The sequence below is a fragment of the Mixophyes fleayi genome, chromosome 10 (assembly GCF_038048845.1).
Source record: "Mixophyes fleayi isolate aMixFle1 chromosome 10, aMixFle1.hap1, whole genome shotgun sequence".
Classification (NCBI taxonomy): domain Eukaryota; kingdom Metazoa; phylum Chordata; class Amphibia; order Anura; family Limnodynastidae; genus Mixophyes; species Mixophyes fleayi.
Genome location: NC_134411.1, coordinates 99,387,185 through 99,404,396, shown reverse-complemented (window position 1 = coordinate 99,404,396; position 17,212 = coordinate 99,387,185). Strand labels below are relative to the sequence as shown.

At 42.4% G+C, this 17,212-nt stretch overlaps 1 protein-coding gene across 4 annotated transcripts in view; it reads left to right on the top strand.

Annotated features, from left to right (window-relative positions):
• SLC9A5 (solute carrier family 9 member A5) overlaps positions 1 to 17,212 on the top strand; it is an 82,156-nt gene that overhangs the window by 33,168 nt on the left and 31,776 nt on the right. For all 4 annotated transcript variants that reach the window (XR_012679588.1, XR_012679586.1, XM_075189268.1 and 1 more), the window contains exons 4-7: positions 5,215 to 5,293; positions 6,053 to 6,230; positions 9,493 to 9,713; positions 10,697 to 10,899. Coding sequence is in view for 2 of the 4 variants with exons in the window: in XM_075189268.1 (XP_075045369.1) it covers positions 5,215 to 5,293; positions 6,053 to 6,230; positions 9,493 to 9,713; positions 10,697 to 10,899 (681 nt within the window). In the remaining 2 variants the exon portion in view is untranslated. The remainder of the gene's footprint in view (positions 1 to 5,214; positions 5,294 to 6,052; positions 6,231 to 9,492; positions 9,714 to 10,696; positions 10,900 to 17,212) is intronic.

The following is a 17,212-nucleotide window of genomic DNA, read 5'->3' as shown; positions in this document are numbered from 1 at the left end:
AGGACTGTAGAGGGATATAGAACAGAGTAAAACAGTGAGTAGGACTGTAGAGGGCTATAGAACAGAGTAGAACAGTGAGTAGGACTGTAAAGGGCTATAGAACAGAGTAAAACAGTGAGTAGGACTGTAGAGGGATATAGAACAGAGTAAAACAGTGAGTAGGACTGTAGAGGGATATAGAACAGAGTAGAACAGTGAGTAGGACTGTAGAGGGCTATAGAACAGAGTAAAACAGTGAGTAGGACTGTAGAGGGATATAGAACAGAGTAAAACAGTGAGTAGGACTGTAGAGGGCTATAGAACAGAGTAGAACAGTGAGTATGACTGTAGAGGGCTATAGAACAGAGTAAAACAGTGAGTAGGACTGTAGAGGGCTATAGAACAGAGTAAAACAGTGGGTAGGACTGTAGAGGGATATAGAACAGAGTAAAACAGTGAGTAGGACTGTAGAGGGATATAGAACAGAGTAGAACAGTGAGTAGGACTGTAGAGGGATATAGAACAGAGTAAAACAGTGGGTAGGACTGTAGAGGGATATAGAACAGAGTAAAACAGTGGGTAGGACTGTAGAGGGCTATAGAACAGAGTAAAACAGAAAGGCAGTGGCAAACACAATATGGAGTACAGTTGACATTAAAATAAAACTGACTTAAAATAAAATACAATAAAATACAATAAAATAAAATACAATAAAATAAAATACGCTCAAAATCAGCAGAAACGCGCCTGTGTGGATCAGGCCCTTGGACTATAGAGTCCTGTAATTGTAGGCTCATCCCACATTGACTACTTTATAGATAGCTACACAAATCTGTCATTTGTTTTGAAAGAAGTGGGAGAATTAAGTCATGTGACATTTGCATCGTCCTATCAGGATCTACCATGAATTTAACTAATATGGCTAACCTAGATATATAGCAAATGTAATTGTTTCTCAGGCTGCGTCTTATGATCCCGGCGCTTCCATTACTAAATTGTTGCGCGTGGTCGCTGCCACTATAGAGTGAGATTGAACCATTGTTGTCATAGTCTTGGGGAAAAGCTGACGTGACATAATGAATATTCCTAATCAAACAGTGACCAGAACAGCGATTGTTTTGTGCTCACACCGTGTGATTGGCGGTGAGTTAGGGCTGCAGTAATCTAATTGGCTGCATAAGCTGCATTGTATAAGAGCAGCTTAAATCATTGTCATCTATTGGTTGCAGAGCTGTGATAACAACCACAGCCAGTAATGTGAGTTCTTATTCCCCCTTTCTGAGCACTTATATATTTATGATAAATAACACAGCTCATAGACTTGTATGACCTTCATGTGACCCGTTACACAACACTGTACGTGATTCGCCCCTGCTGCTGTGCGTACACTTTATTGTGTGGAAAGATAATGACACAATAAAACTGGCACTGTCACACTTGCGCAGATCCTGGAGCGTGAAGTGATGGGATAAAAGCTGATCGATAATCACACGTTGTGAGAGAGCGCAGATCTCTGGGTGCGATGCCGTAACCTGTGTCCTAAATACAAACCGCTGCTTTATTTCATGACATTTTATAGACCCACTTTCCTTAGTGTCAAAACACTTCACAGGGAACAAAGACCGACCTGATATTTATGTAACGTCTCACTGAGCGGCAGATGGCGGGAAGTTACTTCATAGTGTTCATTGTAACAGAAAATGGAACGTTGTAGAACTTTGTGACACAGGTAACATGATCCACCTGTTGTAGGTTCCGTCTGTCCTCCTGTTTGTGACACAGGTAACATTCACCTGTTGTAGGTTCCGTCTGTCCTCCTGTTTGTGACACGGGTAACATCCACCTGTTGTAGGTTCCGTCTGTCCTCCTGTTTGTGACACAGGTAACATCCACCTGTTGTAGGTTCCGTCTGTCCTCCTGTTTGTGACACAGGTAACATCCACCTGTTGTAGGTTCCGTCTGTCCTCTTGTTTGTGACACAGGTAACATCCACCTGTTGTAGGTTCCGTCTGTCCTGTTTGTGACACAGGTAACATCCACCTGTTGTAGGTTCCATCTGTCCTTCTGTTTGTGACACAGGTAACATCCACCTGTTGTAGGTTCCGTCTGTCCTGTTTGTGACACAGGTAACATCCACCTGTTGTAGGTTCCGTCTGTCCTCCTGTTTGTGACACAGGTAACATCCACCTGTTGTAGGTTCCGTCTGTCCTTCTGTTTGTGACACAGGTAACATCCACCTGTTGTAGGTTCCGTCTGTCCTGTTTGTGACACAGGTAACATCCACCTGTTGTAGGTTCCGTCTGTCCTCCTGTTTGTGACACAGGTAACATCCACCTGTTGTAGGTTCCGTCTGTCCTGTTTGTGACACAGGTAACATCCACCTGTTGTAGGTTCCGTCTGTCCTTCTGTTTGTGACACAGGTAACATCCACCTGTTGTAGGTTCCATCTGTCCTTCTGTTTGTGACACAGGTAACATCCACCTGTTGTAGGTTCCGTCTGTCCTCCTGTTTGTGACACAGGTAACATCCACCTGTTGTAGGTTCCATCTGTCCTGTTTGTGACACAGGTAACATCCACCTGTTGTAGGTTCCGTCTGTCCTTCTGTTTGTGACACAGGTAACATCCACCTGTTGTAGGTTCCGTCTGTCCTGTTTGTGACACAGGTAACATCCACATTTTGTAGGTTCCGTCTGTCCTCCTGTTTGTGACACAGGTAACATCCACCTGTTGTAGGTTCCGTCTGTCCTCCTGTTTTGACACAGGTAACATCCACCTGTTGTAGGTTCCGTCTGTCCTTGTGTTTGTGACACAGGTAACATCCACCTGTTGTAGGTTCCGTCTGTCCTCCTGTTTGTGACACGGGTAACATCCACCTGTTGTAGGTTCCGTCTGTCCTCCTGTTGTAGGTTCCGTCTGTCCTTCCGTTTGTGACACAGGTAACATCCACCTGTTGTAGGTTCCGTCTGTCCTTGTGTTTGTGACACAGGTAACATCCACCTGTTGTAGGTTCCGTCTGTCCTCCTGTTTGTGACACGGGTAACATCCACCTGTTGTAGGTTCCGTCTGTCCTCCTGTTGTAGGTTCCGTCTGTCCTTCCGTTTGTGACACAGGTAACATCCACCTGTTGTAGGTTCCGTCTGTCCTTCTGTTTGTGACACGGGTAACATCCACCTGTTGTAGGTTCCGTCTGTCCTTCTGTTTGTGACACAGGTAACATCCACCTGTTGTAGGTTCCGTCTGTCCTTCTGTTTGTGACACGGGTAACACCCACCTGTTGTAGGTTCCGTCTGTCCTCCTGTTTTGACACGGGTAACATTCCACCTGTTGTAGGTTCCGTCTGTCCTTGTGTTTGTGACACAGGTAACATCCACCTGTTGTAGGTTCCGTCTGTCCTCCTGTTGTAGGTTCCGTCTGTCCTTCCGTTTGTGACACAGGTAACATCCACCTGTTGTAGGTTCCGTCTGTACTCCTGTTTGTGACACAGGTAACATCCACCTGTTGTAGGTTCCGTCTGTCCTCCTGTTTGTGACACAGGTAACATCCACCTTTTGTAGGTTCCGTCTGTCCTTCTGTTTGTGGAACAGGTAACATCCACCTTTTGTAGGTTCCGTCTGTCCTTCTGTTTGTGGAACAGGTAACATCCACCTGTTGTAGGTTCCGTCTGTCCTTCTGTTTGTGAACAGGTAACATCCACCTGTTGTAGGTTCCGTCTGTCCTTCTGTTTGTGACACGGGTAACACCCACCTGTTGTAGGTTCCGTCTGTCCTCCTGTTTTGACACGGGTAACATTCCACCTGTTGTAGGTTCCGTCTGTCCTTGTGTTTGTGACACAGGTAACATCCACCTGTTGTAGGTTCCGTCTGTCCTCCTGTTGTAGGTTCCGTCTGTCCTTCCGTTTGTGACACAGGTAACATCCACCTGTTGTAGGTTCCGTCTGTACTCCTGTTTGTGACACAGGTAACATCCACCTGTTGTAGGTTCCGTCTGTCCTCCTGTTTGTGACACAGGTAACATCCACCTTTTGTAGGTTCCGTCTGTCCTTCTGTTTGTGGAACAGGTAACATCCACCTGTTGTAGGTTCCGTCTGTCCTCCTGTTGTAGATTCCGTCTGTCCTTCCGTTTGTGACACAGGTAACATCCACCTGTTGTAGGTTCCGTCTGTCCTTCTGTTTGTGACACAGGTAACATCCACCTTTTGTAGGTTCCGTCTGTCCTTCTGTTTGTGACACAGGTAACATCCACCTGTTGTAGGTTCCGTCTGTCCTTCCGTTTGTGACACAGGTAACATCCACCTGTTGTAGGTTCCGTCTGTCCTTCTGTTTGTGACACAGGTAACATCCACCTGTTGTAGGTTCCGTCTGTCCTCCTGTTTGTGACACAGGTAACATCCACCTGTTGTAGGTTCCGTCTGTCCTTCTGTTTGTGGAACAGGTAACATCCACCTGTTGTAGGTTCGTCTTTCCTCCTGTGCTCAGTAATAGGCAACCAAAACGGCTGCCCATTAGCTATCTCCCTTACCCCAACATTAAAAACCGCGGGACAGAGCCCTAAATTCAGGACGGTCCCGCCGAAACCGAGACAGTTGGGTGGTATGATGATATAATTATGTGTGCGTATGCTAGCTGTTTACCGCAGACCTTTCTTATCCTATCTCACGTTTAACTATCAATCCCCCTGCCGATACCTAAGAACCCGGTATAACTTCAATAACTATATAATAGTAATACATAGGGTAGCATAATTTCCACCATGACATAAGCATACCCTTACGGTCATAGCGTCTGCAAGGCAGCGAGGCGGGAAAAGTTCAATATATACGCAGATAGGAGCGATTGATCGCGGGTGATTCCAAGATTTAATCGCACCAGTCTAGCGGTCACACAAGAGGGTACAGTTCTTTCCTATTACCCTAAATCTAAAGGCATACCAGAAGAACATTAGAATAGCGTCTCGTGTACAATGGTTTCCTCCCAAAAAACAAACAAACGTTTTCACTAATTTAATGAACAATGCGCAATATCCGTTAATATTGTATTTCACACGACCTTTGTATTTTGATGATTCATTAAATGTAATCAATTCTTTTTTTGTTGACATTTTACTTATGTTCTAAATGACAATTACAGTACTTGTTACCAAGCTCTCCTTTTGGAGCTCTGTCCCCGGTAAGATGGGTCCTATGATCATTGTGACCTGACAGTGGTTATTTCTGTCTTGTTTTTCTCACCCCGCAGGTTCTGTACAAAGTGTTTAATTCTTTTGTTGAGATGGGGCCGCGGAACGTCCAGGCTGTAGATTACATGAAAGGAGTCGGTGAGTAAACACGTGTAGCGAGGGATCGTCGGGACGTTTCCCTGATCCGTATCCGTGGCATTAATTAGGGGCAGTATTAGGAGGCAGCCATGTAATACAATGAATCTCCTTTTCATTTAGTATCAATATGAAATATGAAGTATTAACCTGACAATTTTTTTTCCATGCACTAAGGGCTTGTGTTGGGGTCTTGGGTTTGTTGCAGACCTGTAGGTTTTTGGGGTACAGTGTAGGAGGGTATAACGTGTACATGCTCTATATAAAGTGACGTACACCTTGGTCAGCCATATTAATCCGTAACACCCCCGTTATGTCTATGGGACATATTTCATCACCTGGCGCGATGAACACACAGGTGCTGTAATAGCACCAGATTGTTGCTGTCGTTTTTCTAGACCAGTTTAGGAAATGAAATATTAGATCTTTATTATTTTTTTGCTGTGGGTTTCTTTATCCTTTCGCATATTATTGGATAAGCCCCCAATGTTTTCTTATTGACTTGTGAATAAAGAGGTGGCTCTGCTTAAACCTGCCCCCCCCCCAAGTGCTTCCCCAATCCATCCTATAACAAGCCAAGCGCACCTAGTGTGATACTCACACTTACCAGTGGGAGAGCGTGCTGGCGCCGTGGAAAGAGCGACTGCCCAGCTGACGGCATCGCTGCCTGTCCGCCATCGCCGCTGAACGGCTTCATGTATAAACTATTTCTCTCCAAGGTTACGCTCCATCTAACGTCACCTCGTGTTGTCTCACCCATAGGCTCCTTCTTCGTGGTTAGTCTCGGTGGCACGGCCGTGGGCCTGGTGTTTGCCTTCCTGCTGGCACTGATCACCCGGTTTACCAAGCGGGTACGCATGATCGAGCCCCTCTTCATCTTCCTGATCGTCTATCTCGCCCACCTCACCGCTGAGATGGTCTCGCTCTCTTCAATATTAGCGTGAGTACATTTTTTACATTTTCCCAGTCACTGACCGGCACGTGTTACATACTGCAAATGAGAACATGACAAAGACATGATAACGCGTTGAGTGACGTGTGCTCAGCAGAAATTTCAGCCACGCTGAGCAACATAATTGTCCAGTTTAGCTTCACACAAGGCTGGCCAGATTGGGCGTGACTTACTTGAATGGTAATTTAAAGCGGCAATGTCCGGAACCCGCAGGCTAAGTGTTGAAGCAGTTACAGATCCTTGGTACAGATCCTTGGGGTATCCACTGGTAACCTTTCCCTCCTGTGAATGTTCTCCATTTACTATAACTCTCTGTGTTCTATCCTGCAACCAAGATCTTATCCATTCCACCATCGTAGAATCCAATCCCAAGCTTTCAAGTTTATTTAACAGTCTGCAATGTGGGACAGTATCAAAAGCCTTACTAAAATCTAGATAAGCTATATATACAGCTCCTCCTTGATCTATTTCTTTAGTCGCCCAGTCAAAAAAGTCAATAAGATTTGTTTGACATGATCTCCCCCCAGTAAATTCATGCTGTTTGGGATCCTGTAAGTAACTGGATTTGAGATATTCTACAACTCTTTCTTTTAAGAATGTTTCCATCAGTTTCCCTACTACTGATGTAAGACTCACTGGTCTGTAGATAACTCTTCCTTGCTTCCACTTTTGGGCAGTGGGACTATATTCGCTCTTTTACAGTCCTCTGGAATTACTCCTGTAGCTCAGGATTCTAAGGACTGGCCTGTTAGGTAAAGTGCTCTGTCATCGGGGATGAAGGACGAGGGACTATGCGGCTTGTTGACTGATCCCAATGTTCTAGATCAGTGATACACTTCCGGGGGCCCTCTATCCTTCAATAGGGCCACACATTATCCTTAATCTTGGTTATAAGTTAAAACAATACATGTAATCTAAGAAAGAGACCCCTAATTGTAATAACATCAGCTGACATACGAGCTAATAAACAAATCTGACAATAAAGCGGAAGGAGCTGAGGGCCACAGGGGATGTGTCGGAGGGCGGCTAGTGACCCTAGGACGACCTTTTGCCCATCAATGTTCTAGAAACTGATAAGATCACGTTATTTATAATGTAACTATGGTGTTTGCAGTGGGATTTTTCAGCAGAAAACAGACAAAATTACCACTTGTAAGAGGTGTCTAGAGCAGTGTAGACTAACCTGTGACACTCCAGGTGTTGTGAAACTACAAGTCCCAGCATGCCTTTCCAATATATAGCAGCTTATTGCTGGAAGGGTATGCTGGGACTTGTAGTTTCACAACACCTGGAGTGTCACAGATTAGCCAACACTGGTCTAGGGGATAGATTTGCTAAACTGCGGGTTTGAAAAAGTGGAGATGTTGCCTATAGCAACCAATCAGATTCTAGTTATCATTTATTACATTCTATAAAATGACAGCTAGAATCTGATTGGCTGCTATAGGCAACATCTCCACTTTTTCAAACCCGCAGCTTGCTAAACAAGTGTTGTGTGTGTTTTTTCTTCTGTGTTTGTGTAACATTTGTCTAGCACGCTACATTGGATTTTAGAAATGTTACACTAATTTGGACAATTTTCCCCCCTGATTTTGCAGAAAAAATTTAAACAGGTCAATTCACTTTACATATTAATAGTATGTTCCCAGGACACCCCTGTGTGTCTGCTATCAGCACTGGGGTTTAGTGGTCAGGCTGCTCTGAGATTATAGAGCCCCCATATATCGCACAGCCTTGTATATCACACATTGCTCACATCGATATAGACGGAGCCCTTATTGCTGGTTAGTAGAAAGCTGAGTCACACAACAGATGTGAAAAGGACAAGGTGATACGGAGTCTCACAGGAACCGAGCGAGAGTCCGTCACACACACCGTGAGTCATACGTCCGACCTGGTTTACTGCGTCAAATAGAGGACGATAGAGGTCACAGGAAACACGATTTGCTCCAGGTTCAAGTGACTCACTGAGCGACTTATTCACAAATAGCTAATTATACGCTCTTATCCTATCCAGTCAGCCCATATAACATCATGGTACACGGGCCATCTGTGGACCCAGAAGGATCCACTGGAAGTAAGGTTAATGATTTATGAAACTGACACAAACATATAGTGCAAGAAGTGACTGTATCCAGTAAAAAATAAATATATAGACAGACAGCGGTGGAAGTGGGGGGTGTACGGGGGTATATCATACCGCCACTACTACTGCCTTCATTGTAACATTATCACATTCCAGTCACTTACATTATATATGTGTGTGTGTATATATATATATATATATTTGACTGTATAAAGTACAATACACAACCTCACCACTAGATGGAGCGCACTGAACACGCAGTCCCATCAGAAGTTTTCTTTTATTATCTAGCCTGCGCTATACAGATAAAAATCTCGTTGCTGATTGGTTGCTCAGGTTTTAGTGCAGATTTGCATCTCTGAGCATTGTCTGTAAACAACGTTAAAAAAGTACAGATGAGCGGGCTCGGATTCCGCTAATCCGAGCCCACCCGAACAGTGCGGATCCGAGCACTGTTCGGATATTTCCGGCGGGCAAAAAATTGAAAACGAGGCTCTGTCGTCCAAGTCTCGCGTCGAATCTCGCGAGGGGTGGGAGGGAGGGCCCAGAACAATTCCAACTTGTACCTCTTTTTTTGGCATTATGTGCTCAAGCTACCTCGGTGCAACCTTTTGGCCTAAAAACAATATTGTGAGGTGTTCAGAATAGACTGAAAATTAGTGGAAATGATTGTTATTGAATGTTATTGAGGTTAATAATAGCGTAGGAGTGAAAAAAAAAAACCACAAAACTGGTTTTTAGCACCAAAACCTTTCGTCAGATGTTTTGGCAAAACAAATCAGAACCCAAAACCTCAAGCTAATCAGAACCCAAAACCCAAAACACTAAAAGTGGCCGGTGCACACCCTTATAAAAAAGACCTGTAAAGCTTTTTTAATGCAAGTAAAATATAAATATGTTTAATATCTGCCAATGTATTTCACTGATGGTAAGATAAGACACACAATAAGTTACTGTGCACAGGTTAGATATGAGAACAGACCTTTTTATTCATGTTGGGGTTATTCAAATGTTTGCATTTTAATAAAAAAAAATATGCGCTCCGAGAAAGAACTGTGTTGTAGCGCCACCTAGCGGTGGTTCTTAAAAATACTAGTTACTTTAGATGTGTGAGCTTATTATACAGTATATAGTTGGTACCTTTCTTTCTTGATTATTCTATAGGGTGACTTTCTGCGGCTTGTGCTGTAAGAAGTATGTCGAGGCTAATATCTCCAACAAATCCAGGACCACCGTCAAATACACAATGAAAACCTTAGCCAGCAGCTCGGAGACCATCATCTTCATCTTCCTGGGAATCTCAGCGGTGGACACAACCAAGTGGACGTGGGACACGGCCCTGGTCCTGTCCACGCTCATCTTTATCTTCGTCTTCAGAGCCATCGGTGAGTCTGTGTTTCATGTCAGGTCCATGTTGGATCCGTAGCCAACTGCTTGTGGGTCACCCCAGAAATGCAGCAGCCACTTTCATCCGTTTACACCTAAACGTGGCAAAAACTCAGAAATGTACCGTGTGACTTTCACGCCTTAAATCTGTGTGAACAGACAGGAGACTTCACCAGTGTTGCAAATCTTGGGCAGTTCCCTTGGCAAACATTTCATAGATTGTCCTTGTGGACGAGCCCCTATCCTGGCCGCACTCGCTGCGATTATTGCGGTATCTCAGCGTCCGTGGCTCAATGATTGGTGCCTGATAACAAACTTGTTTAAACCAATCAGACCATTATCGGCATGTTGGTCAATGGGTCTTTTCTATCCATTCTGACTCCATTAAACTGTTTCAAGTTTCTGTAATTAAAGATTCAGCTTTTTTTTTTTGAGTTATCATGAGTTGCAAGTTTGCAATTTAAGTCCGGTGTATCGGCCGCCAGGACCGGTGTGAGGGATGCACGGGATGGATGAGTCTATTTTTACTTATTTGAGAAGACGCAGAAGTTTATGCAGTTTCTTCCCAGCGCCGCTTTCTATAAGTCTGTTGTAGTTTTTGGCAAATGCATCACAGTTGATTAACTTAATCTTACATAGTTGGCAACATCTGAATATTATTTTCTGGGAGCGTTTCCTGATGGACTGGTACATCTAATCTCACCCTGCGTAGAGCGGTCTATGTGTAAAAATGCAATCAGTATGGATTATCCTGATTTGTAGATCTGTCATTGTTACTGAATATGTGATACAAAAAAGCAAGAAAATGCAGTTTTATAGGCTACTAAAATGTTATATTGTTGTCTTGCCCCGCTCCCTAAAAACAAGGGAAGCCCCAATTATCTGATCTTGGGGATCACCTGGAGATGATATAAACTGAAGGGGCTGCGTTAAATCCTTAAAGCTGGACAGAGACGTGAAACAAACTTGTTGTACGTTCCAGGTGTCGTCCTACAGACTTGTGTTTTAAATCGCTTCAGACTCCTCCCGCTGGACAGGATAGACCAAGTGGTGATGTCGTACGGTGGCCTGCGAGGGGCAGTGGCCTTCGCGCTGGTGATCCTGCTGGATGGAAAGAAAGTCAAAGCCAAAGATTACTTTGTCGCCACAACAATCGTGGTGGTGTTCTTCACGGTCATGTTCCAGGTTAGTACGACGTCACATCTTACCGTCATTTTATATTCTTCCAAGGGCGGATTTCTCTGGCGGTTACTGAGCGCTGCCCGCGGAACGAACAATTACGTTTCGTTACCTGTATTAATAATTTGCCAGGGTTGGCAGTAATCACACACTAATCTGAGCATCAGAAATAATCTGCCCCTTGTTGCCTTTATCCCCTCAATGTCAACATCTCAGACTCCTCTATTTGCTTGGTACCTGGTAACTAAATAATAATAAGTTTAAATTTGATTTAAATAGCGTTTTTCTGCCAGTTGGGCTCGAAGAGCAGCCAATACGTACTTATTCTTTCCTGCTGAACTGCTAGGCCCCGGACTGTCTCCAAACCTGGAAAGATTGTTCTTAAATCGCTTTTCTGCTTTAAATTTACATTTTCTTAAATCCCTTCCCAGTAATAGTACTTTAATGGGAGTCCCAACGTTTGCTGTATTTAGCGTCCCTTTAATACAGCCGGGAGCTTCCCTTGTATAGACGAAACGTAAATATCTGTTACGTTATGCTTATAAATAATTTATTAGAGTTAGACCCACCAAATGCGAAAAATGGGATGTTTACTATTGTTTCAAGGCCCTATATAGCGTGAAGTAAGTGCGCATATCTATCCCCGTAGGTGGTAGTCACATTAACGGGGCTTATAACACCGACAGTGACTACCACGACAAAAGATTTACGAAAGTGACTTGCCCGACAGTTAATAAATGCAGACGGACCTTCGTAACGACAAAAGAACGACCCGACAGCGTACTGACAAATCACGAACAATGACGGCTACGGCGTTTTGGCGTCATTAAAAATGGCGTCCGAGATATCAGCACTTTTAAAGCAGTAATGTTGGTTGTCATCTAAGGTAAGGGTTAGGGTATTAGGATATTAAGGTTACGAGTAGGGGGTTAGGGAGCCATCATTGCCGCTTTAAAAATACTAATATAGCTGTCGCCATTTTAAATTGCGTCAAAATGCCGTGACATCATTAGTAATGTTCGTGACTTCTCTGTAAGTGCGCAGACAGAAGAGAACAAAGATATGGTATGGTGCAGTCTTCTCTCCCATTCTGTCCCCAAGTAAATGAGCAATCTTGAATACGTGGAATCTTCCCTGTTTTGGTCTCCTTTACATACCTAGGCATTGCCTAATCCTATTGACCTAGGGGTGGATTTATCAAACTATCTAAAAAGGAAAAGCGGATGCGTTGCCCATGGCAACTAATCAGATTCTAGCTATCGTGTTCTTGCATGTACTAGATAAATGATAGCTAGGATCTGATTGGTTGCTATGGGCAACGCCTCCACTTTACTTTTTTAGACGGTTTGATAAATCAGATACAGTTCTGTAGAGAGGAGTATAGGAAACTAATAGTCTGCAGCTCATCAGTACAGAACGTAGAGGTGACGCTCTGCAGATGACGAGACATTCGGTTTTGGTTGGTTAATCTGTCCAGTTCCTGTAAGACGAGGAACAAGAACTCCCCCTCCCGCTATGTACACACACTGATTAACTCTACCAGGCGGCGCTCGGAGCGTTAATGTCTCAAAGTCAGACGGAAAATCTTTAATTAGTGTCAATCATGTTTTATTGTATTATATTACAATCTGCAGAAGACGCAGCCTTAGAATATAGTGCAGTCAGACCGGGACTAGTCGTTTAAATTAAGTATTAAATGAATGTGTACTAAAGAAATGAAGGGGAAATCTGGATTAATAACCACTTCCAAGACGTGTCTATATTATCGTCAATGTGTATATAAAGTATGTGGTGTATATATAATATGATAGTGCGGCTCCTCATAATAATTCTACAGTCTGTGTAATAAGACACCATCTACAACTGTATAGTAACATTTAACCTGGCGTTATTAATGCTAAAACCAAACTATCTATATTTATATTTTTATATATATATATATATATATATATATATATACATATATATATGTAATTTCAGTAACACAGATCAGCCATTATTTTGGATACCTCCTGGTCTCATACTTAGTGCTCCGCCATTAGTCCTCGTCACTGAAGACAACAAGTTTCTGTGCTTTCCTGTCAGCTGTTTTTAGCTTTGCGTCTCTACAACAATTTTGCTGACGGCCACTGACTATACTGAGTCCTGATTGTTTTTGTATTGATTGCCACGGTATCCTATAACACCATCCCTTTAAACGCATTTAGGTCCTGATTCATTAAGGCGTGTAAACAGTGATTTTGTGCGTATGATCCGCACGACTACCCTGCGCACGCCACAGAACGCCGCCACGTTCACTTCATCTTAAGCACAAAGAACTCTTACTACAGCCTACGATTTCAGGGCGAGAACCGGGTGAGGAAGGGGCGCTTGCCCGTAGTCATTGTACGGTAAGCGTGTGCCAATCTCGAGCGCACGCAGCAGCGTCTAATTCAAGCTCTGGGTATTGATCTGGCTTAATTTGCTGTCATTTTTCTGTGTAATTCTGCAGTGACTCATTTACTAATTTATTGGATTCTAGCTGAATTATCTAGTACATTCTAGAGCACGATAGCTGGAATCTGATTGGTTGCTATGAGCAAGACCTCCACTTTTTCTTTTTAGACGGTTTAGTTAATCTATTCCCTAAGGTGACTCTAGTATTGTTTGTTTTGCATGTGGAGGAAAGTTTCTTTTTTGTTATGAATTAATCTTCCATTCCTATCGTATTGGGTTATCCATCCATAATCCCCTTATTGACTGGAAGTGAGGTGAGATTGTTCTGTGTTGTAGGAATGGTCGAGAACAATCTTTGTTGTACTTATTTTGAAGATCTACTTAGACCTTACAGATAAATTTATGATGATAGAAAATTCTGCAGCTCTCATGGAAAGTTTGACTTCTATCGAGTTCATTCCAGGTTTAAAGCTTCCCAAGAGGGAAGTTTTATGCTCTCTCCGCTCCCGTGGCCAAAGCTGTGGGAAATGACATTAAGGAAAGTTTAGAAATAGGATTTATTAAACATTCTACATCGCCCGCTGACTTCTTCTTTGTGTCTAAGAAGAAAGTGGCCCTACGTATGTGTATTGATTCGAGGTCTCAACAAGATAACCGTTAAAATGAATATCCTCTTCCTTTGATCTCCAAATTGTTTATCAGATTAAGGATACTATTATTTCTCTGACTGAGTTGTGAGGTGCATGTTATCTCATAAACATAGAGAGGGGGGGTGAATGGAAAATGGCCTTTTAATTCTCGTAATGGGTGTCATGATTATAGTCTAATCAGGATAATTAAGAAAATAATATATTAATGTGGTCATCGATCCTAAAATATTTCCCAGTTAAGTGCTCCACAGATCCTGAATGATTAGCTAAAATTCTTTGGGCCAGCAAGAATTATACTTGGATCAAACCAAGTCCATTGTATATTCCTTCTTGGAAACATAATGGATCAAAGCAGTACTTCTCGTATTACATGTGTGTGAAAACCTCTGTATAAATTTGTAGCAGCTGAAAGAAACAACTCAATGGGCCATATTCAGTTAGGTGTGGGCTACGCGCTGGAACGGCCCGTGAAGGTAATCCACGGTACAGCGGTACTCCGCCATGTTGTGCAGTACTGTATTGACACCCTTACATGCGTAGCCGCGATGCCAGGACCTAATTGAATATGCCCCAAAAGTGTCAATGATCTATACCTAACCCATAAGGAACCTATAGGAATGATGTCATGTTTCACTTTTATATGTGCAAAAAATCATACCATGTTTAGTGGAAATCCAGGTCTCTACTATAGTACAGAAAAGAGTTATAAAATATTTGTATAACCGTTTAATAGAACTGTTCTGGGACAAAGCGCAATGACACAGTTGTAAAACAGAATAGCATACCAGCACACCTCTTGTAATTATGTCACAGCAGAGGGGAGTTTGGACAAAAAATAACAAGGTTTAAAAAGGGTTGAAATGATTTTAGAAATTGACAGTTTTTGGGGATTAGTATTTTACTGAAGAGCTTGTCTATACCTTCTAGCCTTCCCAAGGCTTTGGATTATGCAAAAGAATATGCGAGTGTAATTCTTCTGTTACTGTGTTTTTATTTATGCCTTTGTTTTAAAGAAACTGTTGGGCATCGATTTTTCTGTAAGCCAGTTTATCACCAATTTTATTCCATAAGGATTGACTTTTTTTCCCCTCATTAAATCCCATTTAATAATGTTCTCTCTTTGTGTTCTTAAATAATTCATGTGTCAGGTAGGCTTGGTTTTTATTACACTATATTTATGCAAGGAATTGTTTGGTTAGCAGTAACTATGATTAAATTAGGTTGTGGTTTCATTTTTGAATTAGTCAGGGAGTATCTGAAGACTTCCTAAGAGTTGTCAGCTGTTGAACCAGATCTTTGTGGTGGCAGGGCTTTGTGCTTAATAGTGAGTGTGAGACATAATGTGAATCCTAGGCTGCATTCTGGGATGAGTATGGAGCCTGTCATGATACCACCTATTGTTCATAGGACTCAACCTACAAACCTTAATTTTATGCAAATGGTTTTTGGGATTTGCTAATTATTATAGTTGATTTATTAAATCGTTTGCTACCATATTGGCTCCTATTACTTTGTTGACTACGAACGGGGCCCGTCCTGTAGAATGGTCCTTAGTGGCCCTTTCCACCTATAAATCTTTAAAAAAAGCATTGGTGGTGATTAGAAGCTACATCTCTGCGCCTCCATTTAGGAGGATTCTTATTCTGCTGAGATCAACTGTGACGTTCGCAGTCGTGAATTATTGGCCATAAAACAGGGCTTTCTAGGAGTGGAGATATTGGCTACAATGTATTCATCAACCTATTGTGCTTTACACTGGTCATAAGAACTTGCAATATATTGAATCCACTAAAAGATTAAACCCAATGTGGGCACAATGGGCGACTTTATTCCCAAGATTAGTTGTTTGTTGGCATCACCCAGAGTCTTTCGTTTTATTCACTTCTGAGGTTGGACATGTTAATTGCAGCTGAAACAATTGCGGAATAAATTTCACTTTTGTCTGTCTTGTGTTTGGTGAAACGGTATAAAAAAGAAGTATATTTGGGACCCTAGGACTAAGTTTAAATTGTATCCGGCGCTGGCCTTCTTACAATGGTAATGGGAGGGTTAAAATATCGTACCAGTCATATTCGTTAAATTTAACAAAGTAGGGTTCAATATTTAGGTCAGAAATACACAGTTATTGATGTGCAACAGTGGATTTTCTTGCGTAATTGTGTTACAGCATTTACCATCTATATTGAGGCATGACCTGTATTTCTATGGACTGAGCAGTCACTGGTGTCCGGGTTTTCAGCAAACTTACACTGAGGGATCATGCTGTAGTCCAAGCTTGGCCAACCTGTGTCTTTCCAGGTGAAACTACAAGCCCCAGCATGCTTTGCCAGTAGATGGCCAGCCTATATCTGGTAGGGTATGCTGGGACTTGTAGTATCACTACACCTGGAGAGCCATTGGATGGCCAAGTCTGCAGTAGTTGAACACAGTTACCCCCCTTGCACACATCAGGCAGTGATGTCCCATATCCGCTGTTCACCAATATCTCCACTAGATGGCGATTTTTACATTGTTTACTAGCTAGCAAGTCTTATTTAATACACCGCAGTTCAGTAGCACTGAAAAGTACCATCGTTCTGGGAAACAGTTATCCCTACAGATATAATTCTAAAAAGGTTATTTACAATCTTGGAAAAACGCTGTTTCCTCTTTTGTGACGTCCTTTGCCTGTTCTTGGACATTCTTTCTATTTATATTGGTATTAACATCCCATGTACAACACTGTGGAGTCTGTTGGAGCTATATAATCAGAGATTACTTATTCATACACATCAGTGGATCGTGTAATATAATTGTTACTACCACACACAATAGGGCCAATGTAGTCAGACACTTTAACAATTTACCTTCATGTTTGATTTTTGGACCAGAGGAGTAAATGGGGAAAGCCAGAGGAAACCATTTGAAAAATCGGGGTAACATACAAACCCCTGCTCTGATTCCAGCAGCCAATCACTGTGCTCCGTGCATGAGTTAGTATTGGGGAGTACAATGTTAATTATGGGCTTTCCTAAGGCAGACGCCTACAAAATGTGAATCTTATTTATATAAGAGGGTCTGTACATTTTTTCCCAATCAATAAAAAGTTGTACAAAGATATTAAAATCCCCTAGGAAATGATTAATGTCTAACCAAAAATAATTTGAGGCAGGGGGGGCACAGTCTACTAAACACTGTTATATCTAATAGGCGTCTGAGATTAGTTATTAGTTTGTAAAGTCCGTATGTAGAAG